This window comes from Gymnodraco acuticeps, unplaced genomic scaffold, assembly GCF_902827175.1.
Source record: "Gymnodraco acuticeps unplaced genomic scaffold, fGymAcu1.1, whole genome shotgun sequence".
In the NCBI taxonomy this organism is placed as follows: Eukaryota; Metazoa; Chordata; class Actinopteri; order Perciformes; family Bathydraconidae; genus Gymnodraco; species Gymnodraco acuticeps.
The window spans coordinates 13,324-32,389 of record NW_022991011.1 but is presented as its reverse complement, the minus strand read 5'-3'; the positions used below and the strand labels follow the sequence as shown (position 1 = coordinate 32,389).

The 19,066-nt window shown below is 42.1% G+C and overlaps 1 protein-coding gene across 1 annotated transcript; it reads right to left on the bottom strand.

Annotated features, from left to right (window-relative positions):
* Positions 1–1,138: 1,138 nt before the first annotated feature.
* LOC117559431 (high-affinity choline transporter 1-like) lies at positions 1,139–17,098 on the bottom strand. Its single transcript, XM_034236198.1, has 6 exons — positions 16,915–17,098; positions 15,338–15,454; positions 13,254–13,409; positions 11,007–11,162; positions 6,957–7,174; positions 1,139–1,657 (listed from the first exon to the last, which is right to left on the bottom strand). Exons 1-6 carry the CDS (start codon positions 17,096–17,098, stop codon positions 1,139–1,141), a joined length of 1,350 nt encoding a protein of 449 aa, XP_034092089.1.
* Between the last annotated feature and the right edge of the window lie 1,968 nt (positions 17,099–19,066).

Here is a 19,066-nt window from a genome sequence, read left to right as displayed (position 1 = left end):
TGGCACCCCCCCTGCGATCTTTGGCGCCCACCCAAGGGGGGTGCGCCCCCAAGGTTGGGAACCACTGCAATAAGGGCTATAAAAGAGTTGTGGGTAATTTATTTAGTGTTTTAAGAAGTATCAGCTGATTGTAAGCCAATGGGAAAAAGTATTTCTGGGCCCAGTGACGTCACGGACTGATACGGAAATTGTAGTACCGTCGTTTGGCCACTATGAATATTATCCTCAGAGTCCGGAGCACTTCCTGGGGGCTTGATGTTGAGGGGTTTCATTCCTAGAGGTCCCCATCCTCGTACTGTAGTGTTTTAAGACTTTTGAGATATTCAGAATATGGAAAGACCGAGGGACATATTTACCACTCTGAGTGATCTGAGAATATCAAACTGAAGATTGCTCTACAGGAAAAACAAAAGGAGGATCACCAAGTTCTTGGAAATACCCTTTTTGCTAAAATGATATGTTGACACATTTTCACGGCAATCAGCACTGTCGTAACCACATGTCTAATGTAATTGTTGAAGGTGTGAGGAAGCGCACGCACTCCCTCACTAACATTTTGGCTTAACTATTTGTTCGTTAAGAAAGATAATACATGTTTCTTCAGAATTGTCTTTATAAAAACAGTTTAGAGACAAATGAATAAAAGGCATTTTAATTCATGTAACCCTCTGAGACCCAAATATCACATTGTTTTCAAAACGTCATAACTTCTCAGCTGTTTGAGCCAGAGACATGCCGTGTGTTTCCTCTTAAACTACAGAAACGGCAATAAACAACTATAACGTTTTTCATTGAGAGGCGTTTACTTATTTTGGTGAAACGGATGTGCGTAAAGTTTCAAAAGATGCGGATAGTCTCACCTTGATTCTGACGCATTGGTTATCGTTTTTCAAATCACATTCAATATAATAATCACACTTACTAGTGGCCTCTCCTGATTCCTCAATCTCAATGACGTTAATTTATGTATCCCCTCTATTTATACACATCAATAAACCCTGCGAATCTCCATCCAGATTTAAAGTCACACTCACATAAACTGAACCCCATTAATTGAACCCTCATACACCCAGCACAAAACCATGAGTTTACAGCACAGTACAGAAGGCAGTAATATAATTTGCTGTCTGCTACTTTGCTAAGACGTTGTGCTCATCATCGGCTCTGAGACTATTCCGTCTCCCATTTCTTCCTCGTTCTCCTTATCGCAGTGTCTTTGTTTGCAGAGTCTCAAAGAATCCCACTTCTCAGGAAACAGTTTTTTGTGAATGAGCCGAGAGAAGAGGCTGGAGAACAGCAGGTTGGAAGCAAAGACTGCTAACATGGAGATGGTGTTCACTGGGGATTGTTGAACATAAACACCGTCTTCCAGGGTGCATCCGGGCAGATGGAGGACGGTTGGTAGTCCTATTAATGGCTCTCCACACAACAGTCTTAACAACAATCCCACCAGGACGCCAGAAACTGCCCCATAACCGTTGGAGATGTTGAAGAAGAGAACGCAGACGAGTTGAGGAAAGATAACAATGTAGGTTATCATCGTGCTGAGGAACCACATCATTGAGATGCTGTTTTGGACGCTGGTCAGAGACGTGCCGACCAATCCTGCGACCAAAACACAGCCTCGGATCACCCACTGGATCTCCCTCTCTGACGCCTGCGGGAGGAAAACAATATTTAAGATATGAGGGGGAAATGTTCTCTGTGTCTGGTCTGTTTCCAGTCTAAGGAATGGGCAGATAGACACAAATTAGACATTCAAGCGGTCATCATTTTAAGACAAAAGTCTGAATTTTAAGAGAAATGTCATAATTTGGTAAAAAGTCTAAATCTAAGAAAAAAGTCTGAATTTGGAGAAACAAATCCGAATTTTAAGAAAGTGAGGTGTTGCAAAGTAATTGGTAATGTAAGTGCTGTCTCAGTCTAACTAACTACCCTCTGGTAAGGTAGACTAAAAGCTTTAGGAATCCAAAGTACAACATATAATAAGTAGCCTGTATCAAGGTTGATGCAAAACCAGTGCTGGAATTGGGCCGGTACTCACCGGTACGCAGTACCGGCACTTCTGGTTCTGACCCATGGAGTACCGGCACTTCTTGCTCAGTACCGGCATGCTGGCGGTACTCCGGTACTCATGCACCGTGCCAGTACTCAACACTCTCCCGCCGTTCTTATTATACATCCATATATATATATACAGCCGCCCGGTACTCAGTAGATGCGTCATGAGGTGCCGAACGGACATTCTCATCGCTCTAACCCCTGGAGTTTCACAGCGGCTGTCAGCTGTTTACTCCTGTCATTCAAACAGAACGTGCTGGAGAGGGGGCGGGGCTTATCTTCTCCATGTAAATACTGTGGTGGAAACGACTATGTCAAAATTAACCTATTTGACCGTGATTTAATAGTAATACACGTTTCAAAATAATAATAATAATAATAATGCCGTAGTAACAACATACTGAAAACTGTTAGTAAAACCATGTTTTATTGCTTTACAATTTACATACCTAGATGCACGTGTGTTGTGTTTATGCAGTGCAACTCCCACCCAGTGGGTGGCTATGTAGAGTGATAGAACAGAGCAGGCACGCCCCCGAGAGAAGGAAAGCAAGTCACGTCACAAAGGAGCATTTCTAAAATGTTAGCGTGGATTAATAAAAGTGCAAAAAGACAGCGGTTGTCGCCGGAAGAAACTTCAAATACAGAGAATGCTGTGCCTGTGTTGGAAATTGTGTCTGATGGGGAGCTTTCTTTGGTTGATCCTCCTGCTCCAAGTTCTAGTGCATTAGCATTAGCACTAGCTCCGCCGCCTCCTCCAGAGCCTCTAACGTTAGCTGCTGCTGGCGCAACTGCCACCACCAACACCGGGCAAAGCGATGCACCTGACTGCTGGACAACGGACCAGGTGCAATATTTTTGCAAGACCAATGCATGGCTCCTTCTTAAAGATATGCAGAGATGTCAAATCTTTGGGAATACACACTGGATGTAGGAGCCATTTTGTGGGTGATGTTGGTGTGTCAGTTTATTTAAGTTATATGTATAGTGCAATATTATTTATGAACACTGGGTGGCGGGGTTTAGCTGCACCGGGTGTATATAAGGAGGTCATAGGTGACAAGAGAGGGGGGGGACACAGTAGGAGAAGAGCATACCGATTCCACCAGCCCGGCAGATGCTTATAGAATCACTAGAACGCTAAATTAACCCTGGTATGTAAAGACGAATAAACATCATCATAAACCACAACTAAGGACCGGAAAATCATCTGTTTGTGTCTGCGTCTGGATCACTTTTCAACCCTTCTGTGAAAGTAACGGCAAACATATATAGGACATAGGAAAAGGAAATTGCCATTACACTGGACAAGGACTGAAACTGTCAACTGAATGGGGTGAGTGTGCAGTGTCTCATTTCGGTGTTGACAAGGGCAAACAACAAGCTAGCCTGAGAAAAAAAAATCAAAGAACATAAAGAATCATAAGCCCATGTAAAAGCTGCTGACATCCTTACATCTGCTTCACGTGAAACTATTCAACATCAAGTGCAGTCTATGCATACATCTGAATTAGACACCACTATCAGAGTTTTTCGAACGGCATATAAAATTGGCAAACATAGCCGGCCATTCACAGACATGCCAATTGATTTGAATGTACAGAAACTGAATGGGCTGAACGTGGGCAGGGTTTTGCACTCCAATAAAACCTGTGGCGAAATCATCGACCACATAGCTCATGAGCTGAAGAAAAAAATGGCAAAAGACATTACAGAAAACCAAAGAAAACTCTGTGTTTTGGTCGATGAATCTACCACTATTAGTGGTAAAACGGTGCTTGTTGTGTGTCTACCCTCAGCATTAGCTGATGCTGAGCCCGAAACGTTTTTTTGGGAGCTGATCGAGTTGGATGGAACAACGGCTGATGACATCACAAAGGCGTTAATGGAGTGTCTTGGAAGAGATTTTAACGAGGACTTTTTAGGTCAGTGTTTCGTTTCTTTTGCATGTGATGGGGCTTCAGTCATGCTAGGGAAGAGAACAGGCGTTGCTACCCAGTTGTGTAGTAAATTCCCAAGCCTGTTTGTGTGGCACTGCTCCAATCATCGTCTAGAGCTGGCAGTTGGGGATGTGGTCAAGGAGGTCTCAGGGCTCAATCATTTCCAGATCTTTTTTGACAAACTCTATTCCTTGTTCCATGCCTCCCCCAAAAATCAGAGGCAGTTAGCGCAGTGTGCGCAAGCAGTCGGACAGCGTCTCCTGGTGATAGGGCGTGTTTTGTCCATCTGCTGGGTGGCTTCAAGTGAAAGGAGCGTCAGAGCAGTCTGGGAAAACTACCGAGTGCTTCATGATCACTTCACAAATGCTGCAAACGACACGAGCAGGGATTCCAGAGACAGAGCAAAGTACAAGGGCCTAGATGATGTGCTCACATCTGCAACGTTTGTCAGCAATCTGGGACTGATGTACGATGCGCTCACAGAGCTCAGCGACCTCTCTCGGCAACTCCAAAAAAGAGAGATGACACTGCCTACAGCAGATAGGCTCTTAACTCGAGAAATACGAGTTTTTGAATCCATGGTCACCATGCCTGGCCCACACATGACTACAGTTCATACAGCTCTAGCTGAGAAGTCCTTCAAGGCTGTTGCCCTGCGTGAGAATGGCAGGCTTGTACAGATTCATGCAGGTCAGTTTTTCCGCAGTATGGTAGAGAATCTGAGACACAGAATGACTTCCACAACCTCCTCTCATGTCAGCACAAGAGAAATCCCATTACATGGCCGGGAGGCCCGGGACAATCAGCTAATCCAGGACATGAAAGTTATCCATCCTGGAAGTTGGCCTGAAGAGGAGTTAGACGTACAGTATGGGGACGTAGAGGTGCTACGTTTGTGCGAAGTGCTGAAAGTGGACAGAAGAGAGACTGTTCAGGGCTTTTGCGAATACAAGGAAACCAGGGCATCCCGTACACCTGCTGCCATGGAGCCTCTACTGAAAGCAGTCCGAACCATCGCTGTCTCCACTAGTGAGTGTGAGCGGGCATTCAGCTGCATGAACGATATCCTTACTGCAAAAAGGAATGCTCTCTCTGTCAGCCGACTGTCCAGCCTGGTTTTCATTAAATGTAATGGACCATCACTAGGACAGTTCAATCCGGAACAGTATGTGAGGTCCTGGCTGGCAAAGGGAAGGAGAAGTGCTGATGAAAGAGCCTGTCCAGCTCCAGCCCCTGATACTGATGTCCCCAAGGCCTTCTGGAGCCTTTTCTAACAATGTGAAGTATATTGCAAAGCAGCTCACCCAGTGAGAAGACTTTTGGCATAATGTGCCGATTTGTACAGATCCTGGAGATAGAAGGACTTCAGACCAACCAGGGAGTTATCTGATCAGCTTGGTGTTCAATGTAACTCTTTACCATGGCTCAGACTTTGTTACTTGCAGTTACAGTTTCTCATTTTAGATTGTGCAAATTTTGCATTTGTTTTTACATGTTCTTTGTTCATGCTCTTTATCATTTTTCTGAGTTGGAAAGTTAGATTGCATCATAGTTTACTTTATACATATTTGTATTCTTCAGTGGTGAAGTATATTGCAAAGCAGCTCAGCCATGTGAGAAGACTTTTGGCACTTTTTCGTTTTTCGTTTTCTGAGTTGGAAAGTTAGATTGCATTCAAAATGTACAGAAATACTTAATTTTGTTAAAGCTTTTTATAAAAAATGCTTCTGACCAGAGCTTTGTTTCCTTGTCATTAATGTTGAACACCACCAGAGGGGCTCTCACCTGAAAGGTCTCTGCTTCATGTGTCTTCAGCAGAAGATCTAGACTTTGATTGCTATATTTTCAGTTAATATTGACCTTTCTGAGCTTTAGCCATATCCGCTGCCTATCATAAAAAATGTTAAGTACAGTGAACCTTTCTAAAATATACAGTAGTAAAGAGACAAACCCACCAGCATTATAGTAGCCAAATTCTTGTTTGTGGGCTGTATATATAAAATTGACTTGAAAAAGTTGCTGATTTTAGAGTACTGGCACCTTTTTCATTCCAATTCAAGCACTGTGCAAAACAAGTGACATTTGACCTTTTAAGAGAGGTTTAGCTAAAACATTCCACCTCTGGGGTGATTTGGGTGGAAATGGGCGTTTTTGGCGTTTCTCTGGAACCCATTGTTCGATTTTGGTGATTGACATCTCTTTCTGACCGTTAGAGCCAATAGAATCGAAGGAAAATGTCCACATATACACCCACGTTACCAAAAAAAAGTGGGGGCTTCGTGCATGCAGTTTTGCTCAGAGCGAACCTATCTCACGCTCTGACATCTGAACACGGAAAAGCAGGTTTATTGCTGATGGATTATCAGAAATCATTCAAAGTGACACAGACACATTGGATTAACCTATGGATTAACTTCAGCAGCGTTTTTATCGTTTTAATGCCATTGAAGACAACTTTTGATCAGACAACAACGAAGGTAAGAGATATTGCCATTTTAGCTACCTAGCGCCAAGTGTTGTGATGTCTGTTTTTGTTTATAACATCGCGAGTTCTTATCATAGAGTGATGATGTAGGTACCTATCGATTCTGTGTCTTCTCACGATGCTAATCGATGGGTTAGATGTGCAGCTACGATAAGTAATAAGGGTGTTATGAGTTAGTTTCTGTGCAACCGCTGTTAGCATTTTTTGCTCGTGGCTGATTTAGAGGCTGAGCTTTGTGGGTTTTTTTGCAAAAAAAAAAAAGATCTGTTAGCTGAGTTTCTTCCCGTTACATGGATATAAAACATTAATAGTTTATTAAATATATTAAGATGCCCTCAGACGCTGTTTCCTGCAGATGATGCATTTTTCCGCCCGGGGGCGGGGTTCAACAGGTTAAGTAACTGTAGTGGTACATTATAGGCACTTTATAGTTATTTCTCAGGATGCAAATTGAATAAAGAAATGTTAACCTGGTTCCTCAGGATGCTCTTGTAGATGTTGGAGGAGAAGACAGAAGCAGCAGCGAGTAAAGCAGAGTCAGTGGAGGACATCACGGCAGCCGTCACACACCCCATACTGACGATGGAGACATAGGTTGGAGTGAGGTGTTGAAGAGTGATTGGTAATATAAGTGCTGCCTCCCCGCGTTCAAATGGGGTCTGAGAACCGTAAGAAGTCTGGTTCCAGTCTAAGGAATGGGCGGATAGACATATAGACATTCAAGCGGTCAGAATTGTAAGAAAAAAGTCATAATTTGGAGGGAAAAAAGTCAGCATTTTAAGAAGACAGTCAGAATTTGAAAAAAAGTCAGACTTCTGAGGAAAGAATAGAGATTTATTTCGGAAAAAGTCTGAATTTTTCGGAAAAAGTCTGAATTTTTCGGAAAAAGTCTGAATTGTGGAGGAAAACAGTCCGAATTGAGAGAGAGAAGAGAAGAGAGAGAGAGAGAAAGAGAGAGAGAGAGAGAGAGAGAGAGAGAGAGAGAGAGATCGAGAGAGCGATAGAGAGAGACAGAGATATCTCTCTCTCTGAAGTCTCTCTCGCTATCTCTCCTCTCTATCGCTCTCTCTCTATCTCTCTGTCTCTCCTCTCTCTCCCTTCCCGTCCTCCGCGCCTCTTTCTCCTCTCTCCTCCTCTCTTTCGTTCCTATGAACTCAGGGCCGCCCGTAGCGCTGCGATGATTTTCGCCTAGGGCGCCAGATCTGTGGAGGCGCTGCGCTGTAGTTCTGGGAGGGAAAAAAACATTTTGACCGTTGACGCTCATCCTAATTTTCGGCCTTGATGTAACAACATTCATAATTAAGTAAATGTAACACCCTTTTCACCCCGGTTACACGTTTCATTTGCCCTGTACGATGGGCGCTGTAAGTGATGAAAATGGGGGATGTTGGCTTATCTGGCGCCCGCAGCTCACAGCCAAAATGCGAGTGAGCGTGGGAGCGAGCGAGGGTGCACCGGTACCAGCGCTGTTGTTATTAGAATCTGGTGCTAGCTGCGGATATAAGAAGAAGATGTTTCTACAATGATGTGGAGGGAGAGTCCTCTCCAGTCAGACTGAGAGGCTGATAACTACAGCTCAGTGAGGTAAAGGACTCAGTGTTTAGATAGTTAACTTTAGTCTAAGTTCAAACGGTTTGGTCACAATTTATGTAAACACATATTTCCAAGGCACTCCTTTATAATTATTGGGATAAACAGGTTTGAAATCATTCCAATATATACTATAGGATAGTAACCAAAAATATCCTTTTGAAACTGGACTTTCGACCCAAACCCAGCTGTTGACTTGTGGATGCAAGCAGCTAATCGCAGACTCAACCAGAGAGAAAGAAGTAGGCCTACATCATCAGCTACCATGTCTGACAGAGAGGAAGACAGTGAGGAGAACAGTCAGGAGGGGAGTGATGACAGCTTGTAGGATTACTGGTCGTGCTAATGTTGTCTTGTGTTCACCTCTGCATGTGTGTTCTGTGTTCACCTCTGTGTGTTCTGTGCCGTGTGTCTGACAAATAAAGACCGGTTTATTTATTTCATTTTAAGGATGAGCACCAAGCAACATCTCCAGGTGCTCCTTTGAGAACCAGGGCAAAAAAGTTATGTGCACCCCTGGTTATGAAGGTTTTTATGCATGTAAACGGTGTGCAGAGTCAAAACCCTCAAAGTACACCCTGTAGCGAGTAAAACTCTAATACAGAAAATACCTCCCCAAAACGCCTCGTTGGTGAAACGTCATCATCCATTTGATTCTTCCGGGTACGCATGATGTCAACCGTACCCCGAACAAAATGGACCAATCCGTGGTTACGTCCGCGGAGCCGTTACGTTAAGCCCCCGCTGATTGGTCCAAATTGACCAATCCACGGACTTCCTCACGCACTCAGTGCATGCAGCTCTGCTGATCTCTCCTCCCTGGCTGATAACAGATAGTTGGGATCGCGGCGAAATTCTCTCTGCAGACCCGTTCTCTCTGCAGACCCATTCTCTCTGCAGACCCGTTCTCTCTGCAGACCCATTCTCTCTGCAGACCCATTCTCTCTGCAGACCCATTCTCTCTGCAGACCCGTTCTCTCTGCAGACCCGTTCTCTCTGCAGACCCGTTCTCTCTACAGACCCATTCTCTCTACAGACCCATTCTCTCTGCAGACCCATTCTCTCTACAGACCCATTCTCTCTACAGACCCGTTCTCTCTGCAGACCCATTCTCTCTGCCCCATTCTCTCTGCAGACCCATTCTCTCTGCAGACCCATTCTCTCTGCAGACCCATTCTCTCTGCAGACCCATTCTCTCTGCAGACCCATTCTCTCTGCAGACCCATTCTCTCTGCAGACCCGTTCTCTCTGCAGACCCGTTCTCTCTGCAGACCCATTCTCTCTGCAGACCCATTCTCTCTGCAGACCCTTCTCTCTGCAGACCCATTCTCTCTGCAGCCCCATGCTCTCTGCAGACCCATTCTCTCTGCAGACCCATTCTCTCTGCAGACCCGTTCTCTCTGCAGACCCATTCTCTCTGCAGACCCATTCTCTCTGCAGACCCTTCTCTCTGCAGACCCATTCTCTCTGCAGACCCATTCTCTCTGCAGACCCATTCTCTCTACAGACCCATTCTCTCTGCAGACCCATTCTCTCTGCAGACCCATTCTCTCTGCAGACCCATTCTCTCTGCAGACCCGTTCTCTCTGCAGACCCATTCTCTCTGCAGACCCATTCTCTCTGCAGACCCGTTCTCTCTGCAGACCCATTTCTCTCTGCAGACCCATTCTCTCTGCAGACCCGTTCTCTCTACAGACCCATTCTCTCTGCAGACCCGTTCTCTTGCAGACCCATTCTCTCTTGACAGACCCATTCTCTCTGCAGACCCCTTCTCTCTGCAGACCCATTCTCTCTGCAGACCCATTCTCTCTGCAGACCCATTCTCTCTGCAGACCCATTCTCTCTGCAGACCCGTTCTCTCTGCAGAACCATTTCTTCTGCAGGACCCATTCTCTCTGCAGACCCCTTTCTCTCTGCAGACCCGTTCTCTCTGCAGACCCATTCTCTCTGCAGACCCATTCTCTCTGCAGACCCATCTCTCTGCACAGACCCGTTCATCTCTGCAGACCCATTCTCTCTGCAGACCCATTCTCTCTGCCAGACCCGTTCTCTCTGCAGACCCATTCTCTCTGCAGACCCATTCTCTCTGCAGACCCCCTTCTCTCGCAGACCCATTCTCTCCTGCAGACCCATTACTCTCTCTCTACCTGAGAACCCATTCTCTCTGCAGACCCATTCTCTCTGCAGACCCGTTCTCTCTGCAGACCCGTTCTCTCTGCAGCCCTTTCTCTCTGCAGACCCCCTTTCTCTCTCTGCAGACCCATGCTCCTCTGCAGACCCATTCTCTCTGCAGACCCATTCTCTCTGCAGACCCGTTCTCCCTTGCAGACCCATGCTTCTCCTTCTCTCTGCTGACCCTTCTCTCTGCAGAACCCGTTCTCACAGCGTTTATCAACCCTTTTCTTTCTCAATATCAAGCCACACTTATTGTTTTTACTTCGGCTGTGACTTTGTGTGTGCTCAGGGTGAGTTTGGCTGTGTTTCGCTGTGTATCGCTAAACAAGGAAATCACACCTCCACGGAGCTTAGCGCGATTCACAACGTCCCGACTGGTCCCGACCAATCAGAGCACACTGGGCTCACAGGGAGGGGGGGGGGGCAAGAGCTGCAACGAGCCGTTTAGTGGAGAAAGTGAATACACGTAGTTTACAGAGATGCTGTATGCAAAACAATGTGAGTTTGGAAAATTGCACAGTATAAATCTATTCTAGTAGACCTCAACAATGGAATTATGATCAGTAGAAATAGCCATGACACCTCTCCTTTAAGAGAAAAGTCAGAATTTGGAGAAAAAAAGTCAGAAATTAAAGAAAAAAGTCAGAATTTGGAGAAAAAATTATACTCGATATTTCTGAGAAAAAAGTCATAAAAGTCCGAAATTAATCTCAGAATTCTGGCATTTTCTCAAAACTTGAGGCAAAATGTGTAACAACTGACCAGGCTGATGAACATGAGGACGAGCTGCACAACATCTGTGTACGCCACCGAGTGAAGACCTCCCATCAGGGTGTAGACGATCGCCACCGCAGCAGAGATCCAGATGCACACGGTGAACGGTAGACCAATGATCACACTCATGGTTGCACCTGTGGACACACATACACACACACACACACACACACACACACACACACACACACACACACACACACACACACACACACACACACACACACACACACACACACACACACACACACACACAATCAGAGATGGCAAAAGTACACACATCCTTTCCTCAAGTAGAAGTACAGATATTCGTGTTTAAAAGTACTCGGTAAAAGTAGAAGTACTGACTAAACTTCTTTACTCAAGTCAAAGTAAAGAGGCTTTGAAATGTACTTCAGTAAAAAGTACCCATAACTAGCAGCTGCTTTAAAGAGTACCTGACCTCCCTTTATATTCATAGAACAATAATGTCATTGTTAGCTAATGAATGTTTCCATGCTGAACAACGGCAACATGACAACGTTTCCATTGGTCCCTCTTCTTTAGAGAAGACCAGGAAATGATGGATACACGGATCGTGTTCAAATCAATAGGCACGCAATGACTCTAAGAATAATGATCACGCATCAAACACACATTCAGACTAAAGGAACCAGCTGTTTGGAAAATGAGAGAAGTAGAAAGTACAAGTATTTGAGTTCAACATGTGAGAAGTAGAAAGTACAGGTATTTGGGTTCAACATGAGAGAAGTAGAAAGTACAGGTATTTGAGTTCAACATGTATGAAGTAGAAAGTACAGGTATTTGGGTTCAACATGAGAGAAGTAGAAAGTACAGGTATTTGAGTTCAACATGTAAGAAGTAGAAAGTACAGGTATTTGAGTTCAACATGTAAGAAGTAGAAAGTACAGGTATTTGAGTTCAACATGTAAGAAGTAGAAAGTACAGGTATTTGAGTTCAACATGTAAGAAGTAGAAAGTACAGGTATTTGAGTTCAACATGTAAGAAGTAGAAAGTACAGGTATTTGAGTTCAACATGTAAGAAGTAGAAAGTACAGGTATTTGTGTTCAACATGTAAGAAGTAGAAAGTACAGGTATTTGAGTTCTACATGTAAGAAGTAGAAAGTACAGGTCTTTGTGTTCAACATGTAAGAAGTAGAAAGTGCAGGTATTTGTGTTCAACATGTACGAAGTAGAAAGTACAGGTATTTGGGTTCAACATGAGAGAAGTAGAAAGTACAGGTATTTGAGTTCAACATGTAAGAAGTAGAAAGTACAGGTATTTGGGTTCAACATGAGAGAAGTAGAAAGTACAGGTATTTGAGTTCAACATGTAAGAAGTAGAAAGTACAGGTATTTCTGTTCAACATGTAAGAAGTAGAAAGTACAAGTATTTGTGTTCAACATGTAAGAAGTAGAAAGTACAGGTATTTGTGTTCAACATGTAAGAAGTAGAAAGTACAGGTATTTGAGTTCAACATGTAAGAAGTAGAAAGTACAGGTCTTTGTGTTCAACATGTGAGAAGTAGAAAGTACAGGTATTTGAGTTCTACATGTAAGAAGTAGAAAGTACAGGTATTTGAGTTCTACATGTAAGAAGTAGAAAGTACAAGTATTTGTGTTCAACATGTAAGAAGTAGAAAGTACAGGTATTTGAGTTCAACATGTAAGAAGTAGAAAGTACAAGTATTTGTGTTCAACATGTAAGAAGTAGAAAGTACAGGTATTTGAGTTCATCATGTAAGAAGTAGAAAGTACAGGTATTTGAGTTCTACATGTAAGAAGTAGAAAGTACAGGTATTTGTGTTCAACATGTGAGAAGTAGAAAGTACAGGTATTTGAGTTCTACATGTAAGAAGTAGAAAGTACAGGTATTTGAGTTCTACATGTAAGAAGTAGAAAGTACAGGTATTTGGGTTCAAAATGTAAGAAGTAGAAAGTACAGGTATTTGGGTTCAAAATGTAAGAAGTCAATGTAAAAAGTCGTCGGAAAAATAATTAGTGATACCAGAAAAATGTACTTAAGTACAGTAACAAAGTATTTGTACTCCAATACTTCCCAACTCTGAACACAACCATACAGTTTTAAGAATGCATTAACTTGCAACTATCTTATTTTACATCTGGCTGTCACATGGTAAAAATACTTTGGATTGGATACTAAAACAAAGACAGACCTCTGGCTTGGCGATTGTTTTGTAGTTTAGAAAGTAATGGATTACATACCTAAACCGTACAGTGTTGATGTCACCCACAGGATGTTACACAGCATTGTTCCCAGAGATAAAAAGGCCATCGGTACTTTTCCATACTTGATGTGGAAAGGATCCATCATGGTCACATATTTCTTGTCTCTCATTGGCCCAGTGAAGAAAAGGCCACCTGATTAAAGACACAAAGACAAGGTCACCCCATTTGTTTGTTTTATAAATCATTACTTGGAAAAATATTGCTTTATTTAATTAATTCTATATTTCAAGAGGAAATAATGTGATTGTGAAAAAAGCCAGATCTCAGATGAAAAATGATATTCCATATTCCTGCGAAACGTCAGAATTCTCAGATTAAAGTCATAATTTGGTTTTTCACATGTACATTTTTTTGGGAGATCTGACCAAAAGTTTTTTTTTTATTTGGTGGTTCTGAGAAAAAAAGTCATGAATTTTCTACGAATTCTGACAAAAAACTAAACATATTCTGGCTTCTGAGAAAAAGTCAGATTTCTTTAGATTTACACTGAACAAAAATATAAACGCAACACTTTTGTTTTTGCTCCCATTTTTCATGAGATGAACTCAAAGATCTAAAACATTTTCTATAAACACAAAATAACCATTTCTCTCAAATATTGTTCACAAATCTGAAAGAATCTGTGATAGTGAGCACTTCTCCTTTTCCGAGATAATCCATCCCACCTCACAGGTGTGGCATATCAAGATGCTGATTAGACAGCATGATTATTGCACAGGTGTGCCTTAGGCTGGCCACAATAAAAGGCCACTCTGAAACGTGCAGTTTTGCTTTATTGGGGGGGTCTGGGGGGGTCCGAAAACCAGTCAGTATCTGGTGTGAGGGGTAGGATTAGGGTTAGGGTAATGTTGTGAATCGAGTGGTCTGTGTTCGTCGTCCATAACATACGCCTGCCCATACCATAACCCCACCACCACCATGGGCCACTCAATTCACAACATTACCCTACCCCTAACCCCCCTAACCCTACCCCTACCCCTAACCCTAACCCTAACCCTAACCCTCACACCAGATGCTGACTGAAAAAAAAATCTGAATGGTGACAATAATTATTTTCTTAGAATTTTCTGAAAATCTAAGAATTCTGAGAAAAAAAGTCTGAAATATTTGTCTACGTCTGTTAACAACAAATTCACTTTTGGTCAGATGTAAAGAACTAAAATTAATATATGGCCCGCTTCACTTCATTCTTAGTCGAGGCTCTAATGTGTTTTATTTTTATTTTGTAATCAAATGACTTTTCTGAATGATACTAAATGTCAGTCTGTGTCCTCTGTGATCTCGTCCTTTCACTTCACCTTCCTACTAGAAATACTTGGTGCCTTTTAGACAACGTTTGGATCTCAACTCCAAAATCATCACCAAAATACAGATGACCTGCATAAGAACCTTTGCATTCAATACTACATTTTGGACACGATCGACAGTTCTAGACACAATCAAGAAGAGAAAGAGAAGAAGTTATCTGACAAAAAGACATTCAGTTTATCCAAAGACTCTACATATGGGAATGATCTGTGATACCAAGTTCTCTGCATACTCCAAACACAGCGAAGCCCTAATGCAGCGGTTCCCAACCGGGCCACCAAATCATTTTCAAAACATTATGATTTGTGTAAAAATTATTAAGATTTTTCCTTTTTCTTTCTTGATCCGCCTTAGCAACGGTCATGACAGTCCTTGACAGCGGTCTGTACTACTGTATTAACAACATGTCACATGTTCTAAATTGACCAATCAGAATCTAGTATTCAACTAAACAGTGTAATCAAAATGTCTGTTTGTTACTGATAGCCAGCTCCTTTTCTAATTAAAATAAAAAGTACTCTGAGAACTTTATTCAGCCTCCGTATTGTTTATGGTTGAATGTGGGCCGCGAACATTTTTTAGATTCTTAAGTGGGCCCTGAGTTGAAAAAGGTTGGGAACCGCTGCCCTAATGTATTGTGAGTGTTCAGCAACAGCAACACAACTAAATGATACAACTATATGATTATTGCCCATAAAACAGAAGTCATTTCTACACATGTACTCACAGTGTTCAGTTTAAAACAGACTCACCAATCACCATACTCAGTACGATGCCTATAACGTAGCTACAGGCGGTGACGAAGCCCAAAGACGGGTTGTACACGATCTCTGGAAGCCCTACAACGAAGCCTCCTCCAATCCATGTAGCTGGAGAATAAACACATGCACACACACACACACACACACACACACCACACACACACACACACACACACACACACACACACACACACACACACACACACACACACACACACACACACACACACACACACACAGACACACCACACACACACACACATACACACACACACACACACACAGTACACACACACACACACACACACACCCCCACACACACACACACACACACACACACACACACCACACACACACACACACACACACACACACACACACACACATACATACACACACACACACACACACACACACACACACACACACACACACACACACACACACATAGTTATTCTGAGGTCAAATGTACAATGTGTGCCAACATTACATTGTGCATGGGGGTCTGTCTCATTGCTTTAGCGCAGTGTTTCTCAAACTTTTTCATACCAAGGACCACTTAACCAATAAAAAAACACTCGCGGACCACCTAACTCTACAAATATCCAAAAACACATCGTTTTTTACAAATCGCCTGAAAATGGTACAAACAAGTGGCAACATGTGCGATGAAGGTGTTTATCTGGGCTATATCATGCAATCGAAAGTGAAACTTAAGCTCACTCCATTGCGGAGATATTCCTGCGAGAGTGCGGAAAACTCAAATACATAAATGTATTTCAAATGTGAAATATACTCACGGACCACTAGGGGGCGCTCACGGACCACCAGTGATCCGCGGACCACACTTTGAGAAGCACTGCGTAGAGCAGGGGTGTCAAACTCAAGATTGCATTTCATGTGGCCCCGCAAGAGCTCAAATAAAATAGAAGAATAAAATACGTTTATTATACAGTTACATGCCCTTTTACAGAAACACGTTGTCCATAAACTACATGTCCCACAATGCATCTCGTTTTGTGACATGGCACTGAAGAGACTTGCAAAGTATTTTCTCTAGACTTCTGCTTTCAGACGAAGTTAATTATTATTCCAATGCAGAGACAATAATGTAATATAGTACATTATTGTATACATATATTATATATTTATATCTATATGTATATAGTCGTAAAGTTAAAACCAGCCCTTTGTTGATGTACAGTAGCTGCCATGAAATTGAGTTTGACACCCCTGATTTAGTCACATTTTATAAACAAATGACAACAACAAAAGACTGAACAGATTTTTTTCCAATCGATATTTATCAGAATCAGAAACAGGTTTATTACCAGGTAGGTTGACACGTACGAGGAATATGATTTGTTGCATACATAAAAGTAAAACAAACATTAAAAACACGTATAGAGAACTACATTGTGTGCATTAATGTAATGCATAGAGTTTATGTTGTGACTATTGGTGCTCATGTACTGGATATCTATTTATAAGCAGCTACTTACATGTTTTAACTAAATAAGGGTAACAATATGCTTGTTTGTTCTACTCTTACATCACTCTGATCTCACCTGCCGTAGTGAATATCCCCACCACTCTGCCGATGCTCCTGTTTCCCAGCAGACTTATCTCCAAACTCTCCCCTGGACATTTGTCCCTCTTCTTTTTGGACTTGAAAAAAGCCCATATGCCGACTCCAAGCACCAGCAAGTAGAGAAACACCATCACAATTATTCCAAGGACGTTGACAGCCATACTGAACCTGATGGGAGGCAGAGAGAGTGAAGTTGTCTTTGTTGCACACCTGAACACCTTGTTGTTTGTCGCCGGCAGGTTCGCTAATCTGTCTTACCTGCCTGTAATTATTTGATTTGACTGGAAGGGGGATAGCCATCTCTTTATCTCTCTACCTAAACCCAAACTGCCCAACCCATCCACGTTCGAATCACAAATAAAACCTGTAAAGCACTGAATGGTTTAGGCCCAAAATACATTTCTGACCTCCTGCTAAATGATGAAGCATCCAGATCTCTCAGGTCTTCAGGGACTGGTCAGCTTTCTGTCCCCAGAGTCAGAACTAAACATGGAGAAGCAGCGTTCAGTTATTATGCTCCAAATATCTGGAACAAACTCCCAGAAACCTGCAGGTCCGCTGCAACTCTGACTTCTTTTAAATCCAGCAAGAAGACTTTTCTTTTTGTCGCTGCTTTTAATTGAACTATTCACATCTTAAACTGCACTGTAACTTTTATTATCTTTGCTTTTTAATGAAAGATTTTAAATGCCAATTTCTTAATGTCTTTCATTTTTTGTAAAGCACTTTGAATTGCCTTGTGTTGAAAGGTGCTATATAAATAAACTTGCCTTGCCTAATGCCCAAAGTGCTAAAACATGCACTGAATATGCATGTCTTTAGGTAAAAGGTAAACATATGTATAGAAGCAGTGGTTTCAAAACCCTGTTACTACAATTACAGTTACAGATTTGCATTTCCTGCAGTTCAATGTACTATCTTTAGTCAAATGAAAGCCTAAGCATGTTGAGGCTCCAACAGCTAATAATATGTGTTATAAATTAACTCAAAATGAACAAAACTGTTTTTAAATTATAGTTAAATCAAGAGGCTAATGGACACGTTTCTAATTGATTTCTGTAGTTCTAGCAAACCATAGAGCGCTGCTGAAAAGCAACAAATAAAACATCTAATAAAAAGTCAACCATTGATGCCTAAGCTGTGTGTACCTGTATAAAAACGCATGTGTGTGTTCGACAGACTGGAAACTGAATTTCCCCCTTGGGGATTAATAAAGGTCCATCTTCTTCTTCTTCTTCTTTTTAAATGTATTACTGTATTTTCCTAGAATTTGAATTGGCTTTGGTAATGGTACCAGGGACAGTTCAATCCACAGGTTAATGGACATTTAGAAATAGATATCTGGACTTCAAGCAAACCATAGAGAAAAAGCATACCGGTAATAAACCATCTAATAGAAAGTGTACCATTGATTTGTTGATGGTTAGCTGACTGTTTTTCTCAAATACATTAATAACAGAACATTTAAAAATAAAAGGTTCATTTTTTTAAATGTAGAAGTCTTATATGTCCTCTAATTCTGGATATTTATTCTGAATAAAGTGCCCAAGAACATGTGCATACTCTGCAGTACATACCCAATCCCTCCTTGGTATGAAGAGACGGATTGTGTTCTTCACACAATGGAAAAGTACTGAGGAGTTTTTTTTAAAAGGATGCAAGGTTATGAAACGTCGTTCGACATCATGTGAGCTCGCTGTGTCGTTAACTTGTGTTTTACATTTGCATGAGGTCAAGCTGCAACAGAGTGAAGTCCACCCATTAAGTTAAAGATTAAGCTCAAATTGAGAAAAAAAGTCAGAGTTTTAAGATAAAAGTCAGAATGTTGAGAAAAAAGACAACTGCTATCAAGAGTTGTCATATCATTTGTCCTGCTGTGATGTAACGATCTATCAACTTATTTTTTATATTTGCACGTCTCTTCTCCGAGTAAATCCATCATATGTCAAAGATCTCTAAGTTTGTCTTCTGTTTCTCTGCAGTTTTCAGTGCAATCACTCCCAAAAACACTAATTCTGTCTCCATTTCTGTTCCCATGCTACGACCACGAGCAGCAGTCCTTCAACAGTTTCATGCTTTAACACAGAAGTTCCCAAACTGCAGCTGCTTCCCTTATCATTGTTTTATTT

What these genes read in the sequence shown, in the direction of transcription:
- LOC117559431 (XM_034236198.1), bottom strand. Translation starts at nt 17,098, where the DNA reads ATGGCTGTCAACGTCCTTGGAATAATTGTGATGGTGTTTCTCTACTTG. An exon ending in GGGGATATTCACTACGGCAG is followed by an intron (nt 15,455 to 16,914) that starts GTGAGATCAGAG and finishes TTTATTCTCCAG; the next exon opens with CTACATGGATTGGAGGAGGC. An exon ending in ATCAACACTGTACGGTTTAG is followed by an intron (nt 11,163 to 13,253) that starts GTATGTAATCCA and finishes GTGTGTCCACAG; the next exon opens with GTGCAACCATGAGTGTGATC.